General features: G+C 42.6%; 1 protein-coding gene across 6 annotated transcripts in view; it reads left to right on the plus strand.

Moving 5' to 3' along the window:
* The window catches only part of LOC108438630 (SRY-box transcription factor 13), a 52,809-nt gene that overhangs the window by 22,409 nt on the left and 6,000 nt on the right, over positions 1-24,400 (plus strand). For 3 of the 6 annotated variants that reach the window (XM_037532015.1, XM_037532017.1, XM_037532016.1), the window contains exons 4-12: positions 279-365; positions 2,810-2,982; positions 4,280-4,348; positions 4,592-4,706; positions 9,569-9,645; positions 9,814-9,955; positions 18,077-18,207; positions 20,296-20,404; positions 21,703-21,867. In XM_037532015.1, coding sequence (XP_037387912.1) covers positions 279-365; positions 2,810-2,982; positions 4,280-4,348; positions 4,592-4,706; positions 9,569-9,645; positions 9,814-9,955; positions 18,077-18,207; positions 20,296-20,404; positions 21,703-21,867 — 1,068 coding nt within the window. The remainder of the gene's footprint in view (positions 1-278; positions 366-2,809; positions 2,983-4,279; positions 4,349-4,591; positions 4,707-9,568; positions 9,646-9,813; positions 9,956-18,076; positions 18,208-20,295; positions 20,405-21,702; positions 21,868-24,400) is intronic. The other 3 variants (XM_037532018.1, XM_017716572.2, XM_037532019.1) reach the window with 3 other exon arrangements.

The following is a 24,400-nucleotide window of genomic DNA, read 5'->3' on the forward strand; positions in this document are numbered from 1 at the left end:
GTAAGAAACACAAAATACTTGCCTTCTTGATTTTCTTTCTTTTTTTTTTTTCTTTTACCTCACGAAGCCGTTGGTTTGTTGTATTCACTCATTTTTCTAATTGTATAAGAAAGGATCAAGTTGAAGGCTGTGTTCCTTAGAAAGGTGTAGGTCTTTTGTTAGTGAACTGTCTTTTGGTCCGTCTCCATCTCCTCCGTAATGGAGGGAGACGGTTTCCTTTCTTATGGAAGAGGAAATGTTTAGTTTAAATGCTGTCATTATTTGGTGTGTTTGGTCAGTGCTGCCCACCATCGAGAAACTCCTGAATGCAGACTGGAGAGAGAAGATTTTGGGGAAGGGATTCCAAGGCACTGCCCATGTGAAAGGTGAGAACGAAAGCATGAAAGAGTCGAATCTATGATCTACACCGGTCAGGCAGAACATTCTGACCACCTCCTTGTTTCTACCCTGATTGTCCATCTTATCAGCTCCACTTACTGTATAGCTGCATTTTGTAGTTACCCTGTTCTTCAGTGGTCAGGACCCCCATGGACCCTCACAGAGCAGGTACTATTTGGGTGGTGGATCATTCTCAGCACTGCAGTAACACTGATGTGGTGGTGGTGGTGTGTTAGTGTGTGTTGCGCTGGTCTGAGTAGATCAGACACAGCAGTGCTGCTGGAGTTTTTAAACACCTCAGTGTTGCTGCTGGACTAGTCAACCAACTAAAAATATCCAGCATCCTGTGGGCAGCATCCTGTCGGCAGCGTCCTGTCACCACTGATGGAAGGCAGCAGCAGATGACCCTTGTGAGGGTCCATGGGGGTCCTGACCAGTGAAGAACAGGGTAACAGAGTATCAGAGAAACAGATGGACTACAGTCTGTAACTGTAGAACTACAGAGTGCAGCTATACAGTAAGTGGAGCTGATAAACTGGACAGTGAGCGTAGAAACAAGGAGGTGGTCATGATGTTATGCCTGATCGGTGTGTTATCTATGATAATAAATTAGATTGCCAGTCCAGAGGTTGGAGACACCTGGCCTCCTTTTACAATATGAACTTTGCTCTCAGTTGTTGATGGGAAATGGATGTTCCATGTTATTTAACAGAGCAATGACAACTTTATTGCTTTAACTTTAAGAATTCCATCAAAATGTTTATTGACAGCTGTGGAATAAACCGGATGTTATCTGTTATTTGTTTTCTGAAAACACTGGCGCTTTATGCTCGAAGACCAGGTGTAACCGTTTATGTACAAGCAGCGTTAGGAACGTTAGCATGGGTTCAAAACACTTTTAGGGTAAATTAGTGTCTAACATCATCATCCAGCACTTGGACAGGATGCTGCAACTGTTCTGGTAAAGCTAGAGTTATGTGCACAAGTCTGAACGCCGCCTGGTTGAAGTACATGGTTTTTTTTTATTTTCTAAGTGAAGGTAGCGCATCTCTACAGAGAACACACTTAAATATGGCATGTTTGGCTAGTTTACAGTACTGTTTCTATTTATTTGATGAGTTTAGTGCATTAGGAAATAAACAACACAATAAGAAATGTGCCACAGCTCTTGCGTATTGTTTTACCCTGTATGTTACGGAGAAAAATAAACGGGAATTGAAGAGGATGTGCACTTATTTTCACTTGGAAAGCCAACGAAACATTTGACTAAGCTTTTGCTTTCGGCTGTATCACCATGGCAGCGTTATGTGGCTGCGTGCCAGCATTGGTCACAATATGGCACTTTTTTTCCCAACGTCAACACATAATCACAGCATTACTTTTCTATTAAAGCAATGGTTTGTTGGAAAAATGCACACAATTGCTCTGCATGTACTAAATGTTAGTCAGCCAAGGCGTGTTTGGTGTCCACATTCGGCTTCTTTAGTTGAGTGCTGGAGCTACAAAGCTGTGTCCATAGAGTCTGGCTGCAGACGTGCTCTCCCAGACGGATGCACTCTCAGCCCCAGTGGCGTCATGTGCACATGCACTCTCTGCCACAATGGCAGAGGCAGCCCAACATCACGGTAACGTTTGGCTGCTTCAGCTTACCGAAATCATCACTTGATCCATTTTTCGTCCATAACACAGCTGGAGAATTCAGTTTAATGTACCTTCCTGATTAAAAAAGTCATAGAACATAAGTCACAGATGCATTTGTTCGTTTCCCAGTGGTCTCAAGCGAAAAGCATCAAGCCAGTTCCCGTTAGGAGGCTAAACCATCAGGTTTTATTCCTAACGGTTCTAATCGTCTTCAGCATGGCCTGTGAGTTCCAACGGTAGACTGACTGTATTTTTCTGGGAAGAAACCAGACATTGAAAGTTTCCATATTTCATTACCTTATTATCGGTATTAGGCTTTGCCTAAATAATGAATTGGTTTTCTTTTTCCAAACTACTGTTAAAGGCACATATTTTGGCTCAGAAAACACTTGAGTGGTTTGAGTGCTGACATCACAACAAGGGGGAGAAATGGGTCAGCTTTTTTAACTAAACAGTACCACCACAAATACAAATACTGCCGCTAATGCGTGACGTTTCCTTGGCATCTTACTATGAAGATCATCGTAACTGGTAGAAAACCGGTCATAATGTCCCCAAACCTTTGATGCTTTGGTCCATTTCATCATCAGTAGTCCTTGTGTTTATGGAAGGCGTTTGGAGCTTCTCACGGATGGGATGGCGTACGCGTTCATCGCTTTGTTGAGCATTCTTCATCTCGTCCTGAATTCAGCCCTTTGGACTGACCACCTGTGTATGTATGTGTGTGTGTGTGTGTGTGTGTGTGTGTGTGTGTGTGTGTGTGTGTGTGTGTGTGTGTGTGTGTGTGCAGGCACTCCAGAAAGCCTGGCTGAGAAGGAGCTGCAGCTGTTGCTGATGATTAACCAGTTGTCCGGGCTGAGGGAGCAGTTGCTGGGAGCGCATTCGGAGCAGAGGAACATGGCCGCCCTGCTGCTGGAGAAACAGCAGCAGCAGATGGAGCTGGCACGGCAACAGCAGGAGCAGGTGAGGTGGCTTTCAGACAGTGGACGAAGGGAGGGCCGTGGAAAGTAAGCAACCAGGACTGCAGCTAACTGAGTAAACCGTGGAGTATTATTTGGTGTCTAATCAAACCGCTGTGCCTTCTCTGGTTCCGTCAGTGACTGAGGTGTATCGTGAACATTGCACAAGTTCAGAGCAGCATGACTGAGTCAGGAGGAAAACGAAATGGTTAAAACACGGTGAAAGGCAGAGGCGTCAGGTCCGTATCGTACGTCTTTACGTGTAAACGTCACACGCACTGGCTCATAATCGAGCCTCAGGTCCAGCTCGATGTTCAGGTCTCAAACACTTGTTCAACATGTTCGTAATCATCAGATTCGGCTCGCGGAAAGAGTCCGAAGCGGCATTACAAATTGTTTTTCCAGACGTCGTGTGCCATTGCGCATTTCCGCAAGGTTTCCAAACTTACGTAGTGTAGCTTTACGTAAAATTCAGTTCAGTTCAACTTTATTGTCATTATACAATACAGGGTAGTACAGTATAATGAAACACTATCGGGCTACTTTTTCAGTGCAGTAATAAGAGATAAATAGCAAAGAGTGCAAAGACAAGAGACAGTAAAAGACAGACAAAATGTGCAGTCAGTAAGTACAAATATCAGACGTATGTGCTGGTGAACTGCAGTACAGTACAGTAAATGCAGAAGTACTAGTGGTGTAAACGGTGATCTGTATATAAAGTGTACAGTGCAGGCAGAGAGTATGTGTGTGTGTGTGTGTGTGTGTGTGTGTGTGTGTGTATGTATATATATATATATATATATATATATATATATATATATATATATACACACATGTACATATATGATGCACTGATTGATGTAGAAGGTGTGAGAGCACACGACAGCAGAGGCATATCCCATAACTACGTCTCAACAGTTCAAGCTATTTTTACCTACAGTGCAGTAAAATGATATCTAAGCAAGTGAGAACACCTTAAATCTAGTCAATAGATCCAATATTTCATAAGATTAAGACTATTTAGGCTATTTCTAAACATTTTGACTCAAATATGTCTTCTTGAAGAGTGTAAAAATGATCTGCATAAACCATTAAAATGATCTGCCAGTGGAATAAGACGCTTTGTCTAGAAAAAAATACTTAAAATTTAAAGAACGATGTTAAAACATCTTAAGACGTTCTTTCAGCAAGCTCATAATGTGATACGTTGATGTCTGCGTTTAAGGTGTTTTGAGTTGCTGGTATGAGTGCACACAGGCGTGGCTTCTTTTCAAACCTTGATGTTCCTGTGTGTGTTCTAGATTGCCAAGCAGCAGCAGCAACTAATACAGCAGCAGCACAAGATCAACCTCCTACAGCAGCAGATCCAGGTGAGACCTCCATCACTACTCACCTTAAGACCCCAAGGCAGGAATGTCTCACAGAGCTCTTTTGCTTTTAATCCCTTAAGCTCAAAATAGTTTAAACTCTGAGGAGTTTAAGGGGGACGACTTGCACAATTAGGGTTCATCAATGGGGTTAAGAGGCAGGGGAGTGTGTTTTGCTTTAGCTGAACTTCCAGGGCTGATAGGGCTGATTTGTAGTGACCATGTGCTCTTTGACCCTTGTCTCAGCAGGTGAATTTGCCCTATGTGATGATTCCTGCCTTCCACCCCAACACACAGCCACTGCCCGTATCCTCGGATGCACAGATGGGACTGCCCCTTCAGCCCATCCCCTGCAAGCCAGGTGAGCGTCTCAGAATATGGGACGTTAGATTAAACTTCTGGTAGCACTTTACTGTATGGATACTGTTCATAGGGTTGCATAAACTTGTCATGACAACTGACATAACCATACATCAATACTTATAAATGCTTATTCCAACCGGCGTCACCTGTTATAAAGTCTATTTTAGCTGACTTTGATTAAAAAAAAAAAAAAAGCGAGTGCAGTCTTCCCTGCGAATGACATCTATTGGAATAAGCATTTATAAGCATTTATGTAGGGTTATGTCAGTTGTCACAACAAGCTTATGTATATCATGCAGCCTTATGAACAGCACCCGGCAGCAGATTGTTACTAACCTCCTTCTTAAAGCCTGTTGGAGAAGCTTCCCAGAGCACTCCTCATGACACTGCTTAGGAGAATGCCAGAAGAATTTAAGGCTACATAAGGGGGGGTGAGGGGAATTCTGGGTAGCCTCCTACAATATATATGTTATTTAAAGGGGAATTCCACAGATTTTTCAGAAGTTCTGCATAATTGCGTTATTAAGATGTAAACAAAGTCATTCAGAGTCTCTTTTCTAAAGAAACTTTCCAAGTCAGTTGTTCACAGTGGTGGTGATAGTAACCAGATGTCTGAAGAGTTTAATGCCTCTGAAAGTCCCTTCACGCAAAGTTTTATATAAACGAGATACAGATTTGGGCCCAATCCCATTTCATGTTTTTACCCCTAGCCCTTCTTTTTGAGCGTCAGCTTGTCCCTTGAAACTGAGTTATAATGGGTAGTGGTTAAAACCTTCCTCTATGAAGCAGGAGCCTCAAATAGAGCATCACTTCATTAACAGCTACCAGCGCCGCTCTGTAGGCGACCCTGCCCGTCTGCAGGGACAGCAGAGGAGGGGAAAGTCCAGCTCCTCACTGCTGGGCTTTAGTTACATTTAGGGATCATACGCCTTCAAAGAGGGGGGCAATTATTTATTATCACCCCCTAATTCTTCAGTCATATGAAGCTGAAGTCGGATATTCTCCAGATTCTTGCTCGAATTTTCCCGTTCCACCTTAAATGGAGCAGCCGTTACATTTTGCCGGTTCATGCGTCAGAACTGCTGGACTATTTAAGGTGGAACGGGAAAGTTAGATAGCTAGCTACCAAGACATTAGCGTGCTATTAGTGATTTAAAAAATTTTTTTATGCTTGTTATGAAGAAAAATGACCAAAATAAACTGAAACAACATTAAACTAAGATAAAACAGTGGATATCGTAACTGATTAACAGAGAAAATTCTCACATCTGTGGGTTTCTCTGGTCTCTTGTTCTCCGTCTTGCTGCTTTTTCTTTTTCTCTCATCTCTCTCTGTTTGGAGTCTCTGAAAACCCTCCGTTTGGAGGGTCATGTAGCCCCAACACTTCACCCCACCCCTCTATCTCAACAAGAATAGGGACACCCCACCCCACGCAAAACGGAGGGCTAAGGGCTCAGTGGTAGGGATGAGGGTTGAATTGGGACTGGGCCATGTTATCTGAAACATTTCATCCATCCATCCATCCTCAACCGCTTATCCGAGTCCGGGTTGCGGGGGCAGCAGCCTAAGCAAAGAGGCCCAGGCTTCCCTCTCCCCCGCAACCTCCTCCAGCTCTTCCGGAGGGATACCGAGGCGTTCCCAAGACAGTTGAGAGATATAATCCCACCAACGTGTCCTGGGTCTTCCCCGGGGTCTCCTCCCCGTCGGACATGTCTGGAACACCTCCCTAGGGAGGCATCCAGAGGCCATCCTTACCAGATGCCCGAACCACCTCAGCTGGCTTCTCTCAACGTGGAGGAGCAGTGGCTCTACTCCGAGCCTCTCCTGAATCGCCGATCTTCTCACCCTATCTCTAAGGGAGAGCCCGGCAACCCTGTGGAGAAAGCTCATTTCGGCCGCTTGTATCCGCGATCTCTGAAACACTGATTTACAATAATTCTCTCATAATGTTTGACATAAAAAGTATTGTTTTCATCTATTCATAGCAGAGAAGGTTTTTCAAAGCAGAATAGTCTACAAAGAAAACTTGTTTTTCCAGATTTCCCGCTATTTCACCATCATCAAGATGATGTATAAAAACGCTGATTGGGTTGGACGGCAAATGAAAAGGCTTCATTTGCATTGCAAACCTTGTGACCTCTGGTTCCTATCACCACCACTGTAAAGACATCTAAGACATTAGGTTTCTCTATAATGAACCATTTCACATCTTGAAGGACTTTGTTTGCACCTCAGTGACTGAATTCTGCAAAATTCCTGTTTAAAACTCTGTTGGTTTATAGGCTGGTATGTATAGGTAGTTTATGTACTGAATGCCTCTCATTGTAGGTGTGCTCTTAAAAACTGCGTAGAGGCTTTGTAGACGGACGTAGACGGTCCTTGAAGCCCTTCTGACCTTCTTTTCTTCTTTCTTTCTTTCCCCATCACTCAATAAACATCCTTTGTTCACACATCCTGATACCGTTCATGTCAAAGAGTATTTCACTGCCTCGTTGTGTAAGTGTTAGCTTTAACGCCGCGAGTCCATGGACGAGAGCAGCCTGTTCTCCTCGCATTGATCAAATGCTTTCTGCCTAAAAGATCTGAGCGATTGACCTCAAATATTAACATCTCTCATGCCTTTAAAGTTCTTGTTTGTACTGGTGTCTTGTGGGCAAAGGTTACCGGCTGCAATTTGCGTCTTTTGTTAACGTGTCGTAACGCGCAGCACTTTCCAAAAATAAAAAATAAAAAAACCCCACGTCGGCCAGGTGTTCATAGGCAATTTTTTCCTTACAAACAAAAAAAAGAAAAACACAATTCTCAGAGCTTATGACCTCAACGCATCTCAATTTTATGATTTTCCTTTCTCCATCTTCTTCATCTACGTTCATCTCAAGGTCTAATTTTAATGGAAGTAGTTATTGTGCAAATGAATTCTTGTTGATGACTGTGTTGATGGTGGTTCCGCCTTTGGTGCTCTTATGCAAAAGATGAAAAAGCTTGTCTAGAGGTCACCCAAGTTGAAACACTCCTCAGCATACACATGGAACAACGCCTGCCGAAGTCTCAGGGTTGTCCTTTCATTTGGAGTGGGTATTGATCATAGCAGAGCGATCCGCTCCGCTCTGTTTCCCAGAACGCCATTGTCTATCCGTCTGTCTGCTCAGTACAGTTTGTTCCTTCAAGTAATAAAAAAAAAAGACTGGATTCATAATATCTGGATAAAAAATGCACACTCCTGTTTTCAAAGATGTCTCATGGACCGCAGTGCGGTGTAATAGTGTAATGGTAGCAGCTGGTCAATGCTTTGGTTTTGAAGGACTTGTGCTTTGTGTTGCTAAAGCCTGGGGCAAAGGGACCTGGTATTACGGACACTAGAGGTACACTGAGCTAATAATGTCTTTGTGGACACGGTATTATAGAAAGTTAAAAAAAACAACAAAAAAACAGTCCTGCTTTTTTCCTTTTAATGTTCTCGAGGAGTCAGAAGCTTTTTAATTCCCCTTCATTGAGTTATTGGAAGGGAGAATTTCATTCGCTCTAATTGTCGTTTATGGTAGTTGGATACACTTCCGCACAGAGATCAGAGACCAACCTTCATTTATTTTCATTTTCAATCAAAACAGCCTATAGATCATGGGATCAAACAACCGCAGGCGGAGATTTCAGTAGAAAATTGGAAAGAGTATCATTTAATTACCTGCTGTATTAGCTGGAGGGACTTTACATTCACGGCATTTCAGCAGATGCTCTTACCCAGAGCGACTTACAATGTGATCATTTTACACAGGTAGGCGAAGGTGGTGTTGGGAGTCTTGCCCAAGGACTCTTATTGGTATAGCGTAGGGCGTTTACCCAGGCAGGGGCATTAAACCCAGACTACTGCGTAGAAGGCATGATACTTCAGAATCAGAACACCACGTATAACTAAGAGGATGGGCTCGTCTTCATCGAGTTTCTGGAGGAATTGTGGAGAAACTGAAGCGAACTGTGAAACTGAGGAAGTATCGGGAGGATGTCTACAATCCTCTCAACTCTGTCTTTGATATTCCAGTCCCAAAAGAAGCTTTAGTGTCATTGCTAGGAATTGTCCCCCAGGGATTTGATAATAGGTGCCAAATCTACCTTCTCCACATATTATTTGCAGCAGCCAGTGATGGTATAACTGCTAATTGGCTGAAAACTACAGTCCTAAGATTTCAGTCCTGGATGCAGTGTCTATGGAAAATACATAATATGGAAGAAGTAATACATCATTTGAGACTACAGAAGCAATAATTTGTTGAAATATGGGGTCCAGTAATGTCAGTATGCTGTAGGTATGGGTAGTAGGTATCAATCCTAATTCTTCCCTTTCGTCCAGGTTATTGTTTTTCAAGTCTGTTTTTGACAAGTATATGTGAACCTCAGAGTGTGTGTGTGTGTGTGTGTGTGTGTGTGTGTGTGTGTGTAAACCTGACTTACTGTGGCCTGTTGTCAGAACAAAACCTCATTTTTCCATTTTTATCCTTTTTTAGTTTTGATATAATTTGAAAATACTTGTGTGTAAATTTCATGAAGAAAGGACCAAAAGAAACCTGGATTACCCAAATTACCTGGAAAAAAATTCTGGTTTCATTGACTTCCATTAAAAGTAGGTTTGTTCCTTCTCCTTTGGAGATGTGAGGTTTTGCTCTGACAGCAGTGACAGACATATCTAACTAAGGAAAGAATACTATGAAGAAACACAACGGGCTGTTAAGTGTGCGTTAAACAGGATGAGTTAAGCTTTCTGAGGCTCGTTTTGCAGATAATTAACTTAATTGCACCACGTTGCTGATCTCCTGTATTTGTGAGGGCAAAGAATTCATCCGTTTTAATGCTGTTGTCTGTTTTCAGTGGAATATCCCATGCAGCTACTCCCAAATCCTCACTCCACCCCTGTCAAAAGATCCAGCAGTACAGTCTTTCGACAGGTATGGGGGTCAAATTAATTCCACTATCATTCAGTTGTTAATCATATGACTTATTATTCAGTAACTAATATGAAACTGGTATGTAATTTGAGAGTAAATCATTGGGGTTTAAGGGGTTACCAGTTTTATGGTATTGACTTTTTAAAATTTCATCTTTTTGTATTATAGGAGAGCAGTCAGCCCCTGAACCTCACAGCCAAACCCAAGACCCCCAGCCCACAGACTCTGGAACTGACCTCTGCCCACTTGCAGTCTAGCTATAGACCCAGAGAGCTGCCACACAGCCCCCCCAGAACTGCACTGAGCCTGGGTGGGTAGTAGACACATGCATACACGCGCATGAACTCAGTAAATATTGTTTTACATACCGTCAAAACAACTAGGAGACCTTAAAGAAATATTTCAGTGTTATTTCAAGCTGATCTCTGTCTGCACCAGCTGTGTCAAACCTCCAGTTACCAGAGATAATAATGATGCACTTCACTGTATTTAGAAAAGAACAGAAAACCTATTGACATGAAAAACACTAACAGCGAATGACTGCTGTGAATAAAGGCAGGAAATATGTTACTATATAATATGTTATATGTCATATAACATATAATAAATATGTTAACATGAATTTGAAGCAACACTACAGGTGTTAGGATGAGACAGACATGAAAGCTTATCTTACGAGTCCTATCCACCGGTACGGTTCAACCCTGGACTAAAACAAAACAAGCAGTTCTAACCATTTTCACTTTCCCTGAAGTCTTCTGGTCGGGCAGGAACCAATGAAAACTCCACCCATGCCGCTTAGACTGGTGAAATGTTGCCACAAATACTCTTCCTTCTCAAAAACTAGTTCAGAAAGAACAAACTGCAGATTTACAGTGTAATTTATAATTAAATGATATAATTAACTGAAGAATTAATGAGCGTGTTCTACAAAAAATATGCCTCACCAGTCCGGTGCACATTTATGGGGACAGGAGAGAAAAAAGGGCAACATGAACAGGAATTAACATAAATGAATTCAAATTTAGTTTACTGTAAATTGCAGTCGGTCTTATTAAGTGAGAAAGTGTAATCATGTTTCAGATTAAAAACAAAAAGTATTCAAAGCTACAAGCGCGGTATCTGTGCAGGGGTTTAACATCAGCATGGAAAGCTGTGGCACCAATAACTACACTATTTAATTACTTCTCAGGACAGGGGTCGGCAGCATGCGGCTCTTTTCCTGCCCTGTTGTGGCGCCACAGCAGAATTAGGTTGGTAGGTAATAATAAGATAATCCTCCTTTACAGTAAAACAAAGCTCTGCTGATCGTTCAACACGGTTTAACAGTAAATGCTCTTAAACGCTGGAGTTTACCCTATAACAGCTAATTCACCCACCTTTTACTGTGAAGGTTGGCATGCAGACTGCTGGTCACCATAGCAATGCACCATAGCAACCTCGCTTAGATAATAGCCAACGAAAAGGCAAAGTGAGATTTAAGACGAACATCGATAATTTGGAGACCTATGGATTTATTCGCGTTTGTAATCACTCCAGCTGGTTCCCCGATACGTTTAATCTGCAAAGACAAACTGAAAACCACGAAAAAATTGCAAAGTTGAAGTCAAACTTGTGCAGTTTTCCCATTCCACCTTAAATGGTACAGCAGTTACATTCTGGTAGCATTTAAGGTGGAACGGGAAAATTTGAACAAGAAGTTCAGCCCCATGAAAATCAAATGTCGAGAGACGTTTTAAAAGAAGCCGTTCTACTTTTGAGGAAAGGTTTCCTGCTGGAGATGTGAGAAAAGCAGCTATAGCTGTGCTGAAGCTTGGAGCAGAGCAAAGTGAATCTGCCTTTTATATATGAATATTATATTTTTATTTCATTATTTCAATATTATACAAGGACATTAGCACATACTGAGACATATTCAATTCAACTGTATTGTCATTATATAATACAGGGTAGTACAGTATAACGAAACACTATCGGGCTAACTTTCCAGTGCAGTAATAAAAGATGCATAGTAAACAGTGCAAAGACAAAAGACAGTAAAAGACAGACAAAATGTGCTGGTTAATTGCAGTACAGTAAGTGCAGAAGTACTATTGGTAAAGAGATGTAAATAATCTGTATATAAAGTGTACAGTGCAGGTACAGAGTAGCAGCGTGGCCAAGAGGTTAAAGTGGACATAAAATATGGTGGCTCCCAAAGCGGACTGATTTTTATTAAAAGGACAAAATTACTCTTCTTAACATTTGGGTTGCTGACCCCTGGTGTAAGAGCTCCGCCCAGTCTTATTTAATTCCCTGATTTTTACATCATCTCGCTGAAATGGATCTTGAAGGATGGTGGCGGTGATGTAGTTATTAGACACACTAACCAAGAGGGTACTTGTACGGTCTACGGGGAAAGGGACAGGGAACCAAGACCCTCCAATCCGTGCATGTGCTTCCACTTTAGGAAGGTGACTAATAGAATTCAGCGAATAGTCAGTTTCAACATGCTTCATGGTACTCAGCGGTACTGTCCCGATACAGCAGACACAGATTTGGCTGAAAAACATTGGCGTATTCTTTTAACCTCTTTCAGCCTTTGAGAAAATAAAAAAAGCTACATTTGTTTGTAATAAAAGAGAGTTTTTTTTCCACCGAATGTCCCTTCAGCATCACAATTTTGTCATTTGTCAGGACATTTGGCCACAACAAACAGCAAAACAAAGTCTTTCTCTTTATCTCACTCGCAAAAAAACCTCTGCGCAGTGCCGAAAGATTACACCGTCAAAACGAAAGGGCTGCAGTCCAAATACAGCGAATACGCTCCAGCTGGTCCTCACTGCAATTTATCACACATTGATTGACAGTGATTGTTTTGCTGTGTTGATCTAAAGGCTTGTTTTAGTGGGACATGTGGAATAATCAATATTGAGTTCCTCCTTCTGTTCTGTCCTCCTGAGCTTCCTCTCCTACATTTACATTTACAGCATTTAGCAGACACTCTTATCCAGAGTGACTTACAAGACGTGCTTTGTCTGTCTAGAGAAAGTATCTTTGTTAGTTACCAGTAGGTTAGAGAGAAAGCCGGTCCTGAGCTCAGGTAGGAGCTGAACACAGAACAGTGTAATACAATATAATACAATACAATACAATACAATACATAAGTGCAGTATGTATTGTCCTCTCCTCATTGCCACACTCACTTTTAAGGCCTAGTCACGCTAAGAGTGTTTTCACGGGTGGGAAAGAAAGAAGACGTGTGTTAATGCCATCTATTGAGTCTCAAACTGACGGACTGCTCGATTATCTGCCTGTGCGAAGGCTGACTAATAAGAGCTCGCCTGTGGTTGCAGTCTAAGCAGAAATGCGTCAATATGGTGGTAGAACAGCTCATCTTGCTTGTGGCAGAGCACAGATGCATATATGACAAGCAACTCCTTCTTCTTCTTCTTCTTCTTTCGGCTGCTTCCTTTAGGGGTCGCCACAGCGGATCATCTGCCTTCATCTTGCCCTATCCACTGCCTCCTCTACTTTCACACCAACCATCTCCATGTCCACCTTCACTACATCCATAAACCTTCTCTGAGGTCTACCTCTTCTCCTTCTACCAGGCAGCTCCATCTCCAACATTCTTTGCCCAATATATCCACTATTCCTCCTCAACACATGTTCAAATCATCTCAACCTGGCCTCTCTGGCTTTATCTCCAAACTGCTCCACCTTCACCATCCCTCTGATCTGCTCATTTCTAATCTTGTCCATCCTCGTCACTCCCAACGAAAATCTCAGCATCTTCATCTCCGCCACCTCCAGCTCAGCCTCCTGTCTTTTAGACAGCCACAGTCTCCAAACCAAACATCATAGCAGGACGCACTACTGTCTTGTAAACCTTCCCTTTCACTCTTGCTGCTATCCTTCTGTCACACATCAGCCCTGACACCCATCTCCACCCACTCCATCCTGCCTGCACCCTCTTTCTACACTGTCCATTGCTCTGGATGGTTGACCCAAGATATTTGAAGTCATCCACCTTTACGACCTCTACTCCTTGCATCTTCACCTTTCCACCTGCCTCCCTCTCATTCACACACATGTATTCCGTCTTGTCTCTACTGACCTTCATTCCTCTCCTCTCCAGTGCAAACCTCCACCTCTCCAGATTCTCTTCCACCTGCTCTCTACTCTCACCACAGATTACAATGTCATCTGCAAACATCATGGTCCATAGAGCCTCCTGCCTGACCTCATCTGTCAACCTTTCCATCACCATTGCAAACAAGAAGGGGCTCAAAGCTGATCCCTGATGTAACCCTACCTTCATCTTGAAACCATTTGTCACTCCAACTGCACACCTCACCACTGTCTCACTATCCTCATACATGTCCTGCACCACCCTAACATACTTTTGAGCTACACCTGACTTCCTCATACAGTACCACAGTTCCTGTCTTGGCACCCTATCATCTGCCTTCTCTAGATCCACAAAGACACAATGCAGCTCCTTCTGACCTTCTCTGTACTTCTCTACCAACACTCCCAACGCAAAAATTGCATCTGTGGTGCTCTTTCTGGGCATGAAACCAAACTGCTGCTCACTGATCTGAACCTCTCACCTTAGCCTTGCTTCAACAACTCTTTCCCATACCTTCATGGTGTGGCTCATCAACTTTATACCTCTGTAGTTACTGCAGCTCTGCACATCACCCTTGTTCTTAAAAATGGGGACCAGTACACTGCTTCTCCACTCATCAGGCATCCTCTCACTCTCCAGGGTTTTGTTAAACAACCTGGTTAAAAAGTCCACTGCCTTCTCTCCTAAACATCTCCATACCTCCACAGGTATGTCATCTGGACCAACTGCCTTTCCATTCTTCATCCTTTTTAAAGCTGCCCTCACTTCCACCTTACTAATTCTCTGCACTTCTTGATCCACTATCTCTCCCCCGTTGTCCTCCTCTCTCTCTCGTTTTCCTCATTCATTAGTTCTTCAAAGTGCTCCTTCCATCTACTCAACACTCTGTTCACTCACTAGTGCATTTCCCTCTCTATCCTTTATCAGCCTAACCTGCTGTACATCCTTTCCAGCTCTATCTCTCTGTTTAGCCAAACAATACAAGTCCTTTACTCCTTCTTTACTGTCCAGCCTCTCATACAGCTCATCATAGGCCTGAGCCTTTGCCACCATTCTTTTTGCTATGCGACAAGCCTCACAGCACTCCTGCCTACTTCCTTCATCTCTCTGGTTATCCCACTTTTTCTTAGCTGCCTTCTTCTTCTGAATACTCTCCTGGACTTCCTCATTCCACCACCAACTTTCCTTGTCTTCTTTCCTCTGACCAGACGAAACACCCAACACATTCTTGCCAGTTTCTCTCACCACCTTGGCTGTAGTTTCCCAGTCCTCAGGTAGCTCCTCACTGCCCCCAAGGGCCTGTTGCAATTTTTCCCTGAACTGCCTGCAACCATCCTCCTCCTTCAGCTTCCACCATCTAATCTTTGGCTCTGTCTTCACTCTCTTCCTCTTCTTTGTTTCTAATCTCATTCTACAGACAACCACCCTATGCTGCCTTGCTACACTTTCCCCTGGTACCACTTTACAATCTCCAATCTCTTTTAGGTGGCATCTCCTGCTAAGGATATAATCCACCTGTGTGCACCTCCCTCCACTCTTGTATGTCACCCTGTGTTCTTCCCTCTTCTGAAAATACGTGTTCAGCACAGCCATTTCCGTTCTCTTTGCAAAATCTACAACCATCTGACCTTCCGCATTTCTGTCTTTCACACCATACATACCCAGCACCTCTTCATCCCCTCTGTTCCCTTCACCAACATGTCCATTGAAGTCTGCACCAATCACCAATCTCTCCTCTCTAGGGACACCATCTACCACTTCATCCATCTTACTCCTAAATTCCTCTTTCTCCTCTAACTGACAACCAACCTGTGGTGCATATGAACTGACCACATTCAGAATTTCACCATCAACTTCCAACTTCAGGCTCATGATCCTGACACTCTCTTTACATCCAGAACACTTTTCACAAGCTGTTCCTTTAGGATAACAAGTACCTCCAAAAGAGTAACTTTACAGTAGAAGGCGAAAACCTTTCACTGCAAGTCAATGTAAAGAGGCTTCACTCCAAGTGATTTTGACGCATCTCTATTTGTCCATTATGGAATTCTCACAAATCACGAAGGACAGCTAGTGTGTTGAAATGATGCAAAAAAATAAAAATTGACAAAAATAGAGATGGTTTTTATTGGCTAATGCAGGACACGATAAACTCGCCACCGTGACGAGAGGCTTCTAGATTTAGCCATGCAAAATGTGGTGGTGTAGGACGAGGGAGAAATGCTTAGCAACAGCCTAGTTATGCTTGTTGGTTAGTGAGTCATATACAGTCATGCAAAACGATGTAAAAATATATTTAGTTGATTTTCTACGTGAGTTTCTTGCCGAGTTAGACCAGAAAAATATATATATAAAATACACAGTATTTCTCTTTTCTCAACTCTTTTCTCAGAGATGTTGAATTTGGCAAATAAGCAGTAGTTTTGCATTAATACGTGCAGATGTGTGTTCTGTGTACATGATGTAATACGTGATGTATTAAGTTATTATCGCTTAGAAAATCAGTAGCATGTTTAATTTGACCTAAGGCGGCCAAACTTTTGCATACGGCTATATTTGGCCGGAGCATTGTCTTTTTTTTTTTTTTTTTTTTTTTTTTTTTTTGTTATAAGATTTTGAAATTGAAAGTAAATCTGTATCTGTGTGGTCCTTTCGGGTGGGCTCATGATAAAAGTGGGTGGGCCTAGGCCAGCTGGGTCTACTCATCCTCGCTGCCACTGATTTAACACATTGGACTTGATGTGAAGTTTCCACTGCGTTAAAAGTCATATATGCGTGGTGGGATTAGGCCTCTATTCCGCAGAGGAGGGGAAGGTGACGGTGCCACACTTTGTGTGATCGTAGTAGACGCAGTGTGTTTATGTTTGAGAGAGCGAGACATGGAAAAAATATCTCCTCACCATCTGATATTACCTCTGAGGTTATTCGAGTGTCATCGGTGGCCAAGCTTAAGTGCTTAGTCCTTGAGGCGTGGGCTCAGGTTCTATGGAGAGAAGAGGGAGACAGTGAAAGAGAGAGAGGCTTGGTTTTTAGGCCTCTGGAGGAGTAGCTCCTCTTCTCACACTGCAACACAAGCTTGTTCAAAAGCAGTTGTCAGCACCCCAGAAAACCAGCTCCTGAGCATGACAAGAAAGAGCACCGGTCCCCTTGGGCATGACTCGTTTGCCTCAGGACTTTAGGCTGAAGACGTGTTTAACCCTTCTTGCAACTCTCCCACTGTGTTGTAGGCTAGATGACATGTTCTGAAACACATCCCCTATGGAGAACGCACTTCTGCACATTTCAGTACACAATTATTGCCTATTTGCTGAATCGAACATATTGAATATTAAAAATAAACAATAGGAAATCTAAAAATATAGCCTGCGTAAAAGTTACAGCAACTTTGTTTCATTTTTCCCCCCCAAAATGTTAAACTCAACAAATAAATAGAAACTATGCACTGAAATATTTTGTCAATGTCATTAAATAAACCCAGACTAATTATGCAACATAAAATTAATGCAGTATGGCAGTATATTGTTGCTGTTGGAATAAAACCTTGTATTCTGCTGTTCTTTGCATTGTGTGCAAATGACCCAAAATTACTTGGAAAAAAATTCTGGTTCCATTGACTTACATTAAAACTAAAGTAGGTTTTTTCTTTCTCGAGAGCAGCGATATATTGTTATCACAATAAATTGTCACAATACAATATAATATGCTTCTCTGACCGTATTGTCCACAGTTGGTGAACACTGACCAACCGCATGTTTCATTATAAAGAGAGCAAAGGTGCCTGTTTAGTGCAACACAGCGTGCCAAATTTAGAATATAAATCTCTGTATTCACAGTTTATCAAATGTGGTTCGACTGCTTTTTTTTTCTTTGTTCCAACTGAAATAAATATTTTGATGCATTGTGTGTCCTGATATTATATTATATTTTTGCCTTATTGCCATCCTCTATGTTTAACATATTGACAATAACAGCTCTGGACTTTTAAGAGTTTAAACACTGTGTGCTTAACGATGTTCTACCATGTGCTACTTAAAGAATGAGCCAAGTTCCTGAGGTATTACGTGGAGGCAGGGAAGAGATGAATGACCTTGTCTCTCTCTCTCTGTCTCTCTCTCTCTGTCTCTCTCTCTCTGTGTCTCTCTCTCTCTCTCTCTCTCTCTCTCTCTCTCTCTCTCTCTCTCTCTCTCTGTCTCTGTCTCTGTCTCTGTCTCTCTCACTCTCACTCTCACTCTCACTCTCTCTCTCTCTCTCTCTCTCTCTCTCTCTCTCTCTCTCTCTCTCTCTCTCTCTCTCTCCCCTTCTCCCCTCTTTCTTCAGGCTTCTTGGGTGAGGGGGACGTTGTGACTCAAGCCATCCATGATGCCCAGCAGCTGTTGCGCGGAGGCCAGGGTCCAGCGGGCCGAGAGAGGGACAGCAGCACAAGGCTGGTGAGTCAGCATCTTAAAGTGGCAAGTATTGTCTGTCTGTCTGTGTCTCTCTCTCTCAAACACACACACCCACACACAGAACTGTATGTAGGGTTGTATGTATGTATGTATATACTGCATATATCACAGTTTAGGAAGAAAACATTGTATTTCCAAAGCGGTAACTTTACAGGAGAGGGAAAAAACATCATTGACTTACATAAAAAGTAAAGTGACCCAGACCATTAAACCATTTTGGGCTGTTTCTTTTGGTCCATTCATAATGAAATTTACATACAATGTAAAGTGTATTGTGTATTGTATGTGTATTTTTAAATTGTCAAAAACTGAAAAATGCCAAAAATGGAGATACGAGGTTTTCTTCCGACTATATATATATATATATATATATACACACACACACACACACACACACACACACACACACACACACTCGCGAACAAGCCTGGGCAAAAGTCAGATACTATTTATTCATTTCATTATTTATTTCATTTTCCACGTCTTTGAAGATATTTTTTCACACCTCCAAAGTTCAGTCTTAGAAGTTGATTGCTTTTTCGGCTTTTACGTCCAAGTAATGCTAAACACACTTAGCTATAATGAGGATTGGGCTCTGGGGCGGTCAGTCCTTTGTTCTGAAAACACCAGCAGCTTGTTTCCTTGTTCTCAGTAACAGCTTCTTAACAACTAAACATCCTTTCAGACCCACAGCGCTGAGTGGTCTTCTCACAGTGGAAGGATGGACAGAAACCCCCCCTGTGGATGTTTTCAGATCTGAAGCAGCTTGATTTCCTCCTGTCTCTCAAAGATGAAAGCTTTAGGTTTATCTGATGGGGACAGTTTTGGTGTCTACCAGGTCTTGCGTGATTATTGGGAGTCCCACTTTCTCTGTATCTTTTAGCAGTTTTTTTTTTTATCTCCAGTTTTGGCAGCTCCTGTTTTTTAAGTTATTTTTCTTTGACTTTCCCCTTCCTTATGCGAGTGGATCATCTTATATGTTATCTACTCAGAAATATCTCTTGAAGACTGTTGTGAACAGAAATTAAATAAATGGAGGGTAGTTTCTGACTTTAGCGCAGCACTGTACTTGTAAAAGTGTTCAAATCTTTTTTTTTTTTTAGGGTCTAAACCTGGCCTAAACCTAAGCTTTACCCCAGTAACTCAAAACAAATGCTTTTGTAAAGGTTTCAAAATCAATTTTTGTCTTATTTTTTTGCTAGTTTTCTTGCAAATTCTATACATTTTTGTCCTGAAAATCCATGTAAACACACACACACACACACACACACACACACACACACACACACACACACACACACACACACACACACACACACACACACACACACAAATATCTACACACAGACTCCAACCCTTTGAGACTCCTCAGTAACACCTGGAGCTTTCTGTTTGTCACTGCTGGTCATGCTTGAAGGCCGAAACTCCAAGACGAGAATGTGTTAACGCCTTTCTCACGGAACACACCACCCAGGATGGGCCGCCACCGGAGGGCTATTGAGTTGGGGTCAGGGTCGAATATAAGTTTACACTGGGTCACGTTATCATTTAAATAGGGGTTGTGTATGCTCAGCTCCCTCAGGAACAGCTGTTCTTAACCCCACCGCACAAATGGCTTCATCCTATTCTTCACTCGGAGCCTCTGTTTTTTTTGTTGGCGTGGCAGTTTCTGAGGCCCCGACACCTGTTAGCAAGACACATTGTTTCTGCAGTGCTTTCAATTTTAACCGCAAGAAGATATGACAATAATTTACCCTTTGTTTGTTGTGAATGGAGGTTGTTAAGCATTCTGCTCAAACCTGTTTTGATTACCTGTCACCCTTTAAGACATCCTCAAGCCTTTTCTTTGCCTCCCCGAAAATGTGGGCATACTTAACCAAATATGCAGAAGTGTTTAGCAGGAAGAGATACTGCTGTTTTCTTGAGATTCTTTGATGATTATAATATTTGAATTTTTCCCTTCAGGGCTCCTTTTGTCATCAAGCGTAGGTATGCATGCGTGACAAGGGCCTTCAGCTTCAGCAGCCTCAAGTTATGTCAGTGTGCAAAACTTACTCAATACAACTCTGTTTTTTTTGGCCCTTTGTGTAGAGTGATTATAAGGAGGTCTCTCGAGCTGACCGGCTGCCCCATGTGGACCGCGGTGATGATGGACAGTCCATGCGAACGAACGAGGAGCACCTCAGCAGTGATTCTGAGGGTACGGCTCACTTAAAGATTCAGCCCTTTTAATTCCTTGGAACCAAAACACTTCTTCGTTATTTACTTCATAGCTTTCATATCCTCTAAGCTTTATTCATAAGGTGGGTGTCATAAGAGAGCGGTAGCTGTCTTCTTTCCACTCAGATAGACGGGTAATTTTAAAACTTCATAATAAGAGAAGCTGAACTCTGTTTTTCTACTAAAAGCCGACATATTTTTCCACAAATCTGAGCTATAAATTTAATTTGTGTGACCAAATTGTAAGGCAAATTATTCAGTGACTACATGAAATAAATGAAATTTTTAGCTTGTTTATTTTTTGTAAAAGCTCCACTCAAATGATCAGAACGTGTGTTTTATGATCTCCACATATCACTACACGCTCACAATTTACTGCTGAAAGCCACGACGCTCCGATTTACTGACCGCCGCTCTTTGTGTTATTTTCTAAAAGTGATGTTTCCAGAGCAGATCACTGAAGAGACGCCGTCTGTTTATAGTTTAGAGCCCAGATTTGGGGCAAAACGGGTCGACTTTCAGTAGAAAAACTAAGTTCAGCTTCTTTTATTATAAGGGTTTAAAATGACGTCACCGTCTATTAGACTGGAGAGAAGAGCTACAGCCTCACACGACGCCCAGCTTCTGGATGGAGCTTATGGAATATGAACGTTATGAAGAAGTGCATTTTGGGAGGCTATGCATAAAATATAGCGTGTGCACATTTTATATTGTATGCAAATAAACACACATTGTGGGCTAAAATTTGCAGAAAAATGTATGTTTAGGTTTGTTCCTGCCAGAGGACGTGTTGACTTACTCTTTATCTTAGAAAGTCAACGTGTTATTTGACCAGGGTCTTCAAACTGTTGTGTAGGACTGTATCGGTCTCAAAGGCACAGTAACAAAAACAGCCTGTTACTGTCAGTTCTAATATATGGAGAGGTAGCTAGAGAGGTTGGAAAGTGGTCATGCAAATTATGACGTTTTGGTGCATGTACGTATTCTCACATCAATGTGGTCATGAGTGGATCTCGGCAGGGTGGGGTGGGGGAGAATAAAATACAGGAAAATTGTAGGATTCAGGCACTGTTAGAGGTTAACACCAGGACTTGACTTGCTGTAGCATTTTAGGCTGTGCCATTCAGTGTCACAGTAGCCTTATTAGGCAATGGGTAAGAGGGATTCATGACAGCCATCAGGGTGATAATTAAAGGTTCACTTTGGGGCTTTGAGTGAACAACAGATGCTGAAAAAGGCCCCTAAGGACTAATTCTCTTGTGTCATTGTGTCCTTTAGGCCAGATCACTGTTCCTGGAATGGGCTACGGCGAGAGCCGAACCACCTCTTCTGGCCACATCAAGAGGCCCATGAACGCCTTCATGGTGTGGGCCAAAGATGAGCGCCGCCGTATCCTACAGGCCTTTCCAGACATGCACAACTCAAGCATCAGCAAGATCCTGGGTGAGAACTTAAGCAGAACTTAACTAGATCTGCAAGTAGTCAACAAATTTGGTTAGCCGTCGCCACTTCTAGTTACAGACACTAGTCCATCTGTTTCTCTGATACTCTGTTACCCTGTTCTTCAGTGGTCAGGACCCTGATGGACCCTCACAGAGCAGGTACTATTTGGGTGGTGGATCATTCTCAGCACTGCAGTAACACTGACGTGGTGGTAGTGTGTTAGTGTGTGTTGTGCTGGTGTGAGTGGATCAGACAGCAGTGATGCAGGAGTTTATAAACACTGTGTCCACTCACTCTCCACTATATTAGACACTCCTACCTCGTCGGTCCCCCTTGTAGGTGTAAAGTCAGAGACGACAGCTCATCTGCTGCTGCACAGTTTGTGTTGGTCATCCTCTAGTCCTTCATCAGTGGTCACAGGACGCTGCCCACAGGACGCTGACGGCTGGATATTTTTGGTTGATGGACTATTCTCAGTCCAGCAGCGACACTGAGGTGTTTAAAAACTCCAGCAGCACTGCTGTGTCTGATCCACTCAGACCAGCGCAACACACACTGACACACCACAAGCCATGTCAGTGTTACTGCAGTGCTGAGAATGATCCACCACCCCAATACTACCTGCTCTGTGAGGGTCCATGGGGGTCCTGACCACTGAAGAACAGGGTAACAGAGTATCAGAGAAACAGATGGACTACAGTCTGTAACTGTAGAACTACAGAGTGCAGCTATACAGTAAGTGGAGCTGATAAAGTGGACAATGAGTGTAGAAACAAGGATGTTGTTTCTAGACACAGTAAACAGGCAGGACGGTGCAGCACTGACACATCGCTTATTTCTGAGCATGAGGTAGTGAAGATAAGGTGCTGAGAGAAGGATGATGCAGTATGTAAACATTGGTAAAAACATACCTTTCGCTCTGCTGCGCATGCAGTCCACCTTTGGTGTTCATTGTTTTTGCTGTGTAACATAAGCCGATGCTTTTACAGCCTGTTCAGCCCCACTTAGCCTACTGCGCTGAAGTTATGAGTGTTTGAGCTAGGACTGCTTTTTGAATGAGTTGCCAATCAGCGCAAAGGTCTCTTTGTTTATTTCTGGAAATATATTATTGCATGGTAAAAACCAGTCTCTGTGTGATACTAAGGGATGGGAAATGGTCATTTAAAATAAATTATGGCACCTTAACTCAGCCAACCATCGTAAGTAGACCTCAGGGAGGAACATGAAATACAAGACCTATGTAAGGTGTGGGCCCTTTGAGAATAGTTGCGGTCCTAGTTTTAAATCCTTAAAAAAAAAATTTTGGCCTTTTTGTTTGCCCTGTATTAACCCCAGAAGAATTTTGCCTCAGCACCTGTTTTGGCCACATTCCATCTCTTCTTCTGTATAATTCTGCCTTGGTCGAGGCAGACGCATTGTTCTCCACATTACATTCTCTCTCTCTCTCTCTCTCTCTCTCTCTCTCTCTCTCTCTCTCTCTCTCTCTCTCTCTCTCTCTCTCTCTCTCTCTCTCTCTCTCTCTCTCTCTTTCTCTCTATACCTCTCCCCCCGCGTTGTTGCCCGGTCCTTTTTTGATCTGGGTGTAAATGGTCCTCTATTTTGGTGTGTGTCACCTGCTGCTGCCCTGGCACTGAGTGAGTGCCGGGGGCTGGGAGGTGGGCAGATTCTGAAATTAACACTGCCACCTGCCAAATTTGGCTGGTTCATGGGGCGTGGCAGGTCATATCATCCACTGCCTTGGCAGATAAGCTTTTCATATCACATTAACAAATTTTGGGCTACGTGTGTGTAGGTGGGAATATAGACGTATTTGGGTGTGAAATTTCTACTGCAGTCCAACGCCTCACGAAGACGGAGCTCAAAGTAGGGGACGTTGGTGTGCTCGCCAGAGTTGATGGGCTGATAGGTTGATTGACTCATGGATGTATTTTAACCTTATTCTCCAGGGTTTGTTTTGGCAAATTATTCAGTTCAATTTATTTATTCTTGTGAAAAAGCCCCTCAGATGATCAGAACGTGTGTTTTATGATCTACACATCACAGATCACTGAAGAGACGCCGTCTGTTTATAGTTTAGAGCCCAGATTTGGGGAAAAACGGGTCGACTTTCAGTAGAAAAACAAAGTTCAGCTTCTTTTATTATAAGGGTTTAAAATGACGTCACCGTCTATTAGACTGGAGAGAAGAGCTACAGCCTCACACGACGCCCAGCTTCTGAAAGTAGCTTATGAAATATGAAAGTTGACGAAGTGCGTTTTGGACCCACCGGTGGTCTCATGGAGTTGAAGAGGTTAAGTTAGCCTGGCTGAATGGTCCTCCACAGAACAGAATTAGCTGGATATTAAGATTAAACAAACCTTCAGTTTCAGTTTATTAACTCATCACTGTCGCAATAAAACCTGAAACTCACTTTTTACAGCAGAAAGGAAAAAAAAGTTCTAAAGGTACGTTGTGATTCAAAAAGATTCATCCGATTTCAAAGCGGCATATTTTTACAACCGTGAGGCGCCGAGGAACCAATCACAGTCCCATT

The sequence above is a fragment of the Pygocentrus nattereri genome, chromosome 21, assembly GCF_015220715.1.
Source record: "Pygocentrus nattereri isolate fPygNat1 chromosome 21, fPygNat1.pri, whole genome shotgun sequence".
Lineage (NCBI taxonomy): Eukaryota > Metazoa > Chordata > Actinopteri > Characiformes > Serrasalmidae > Pygocentrus > Pygocentrus nattereri.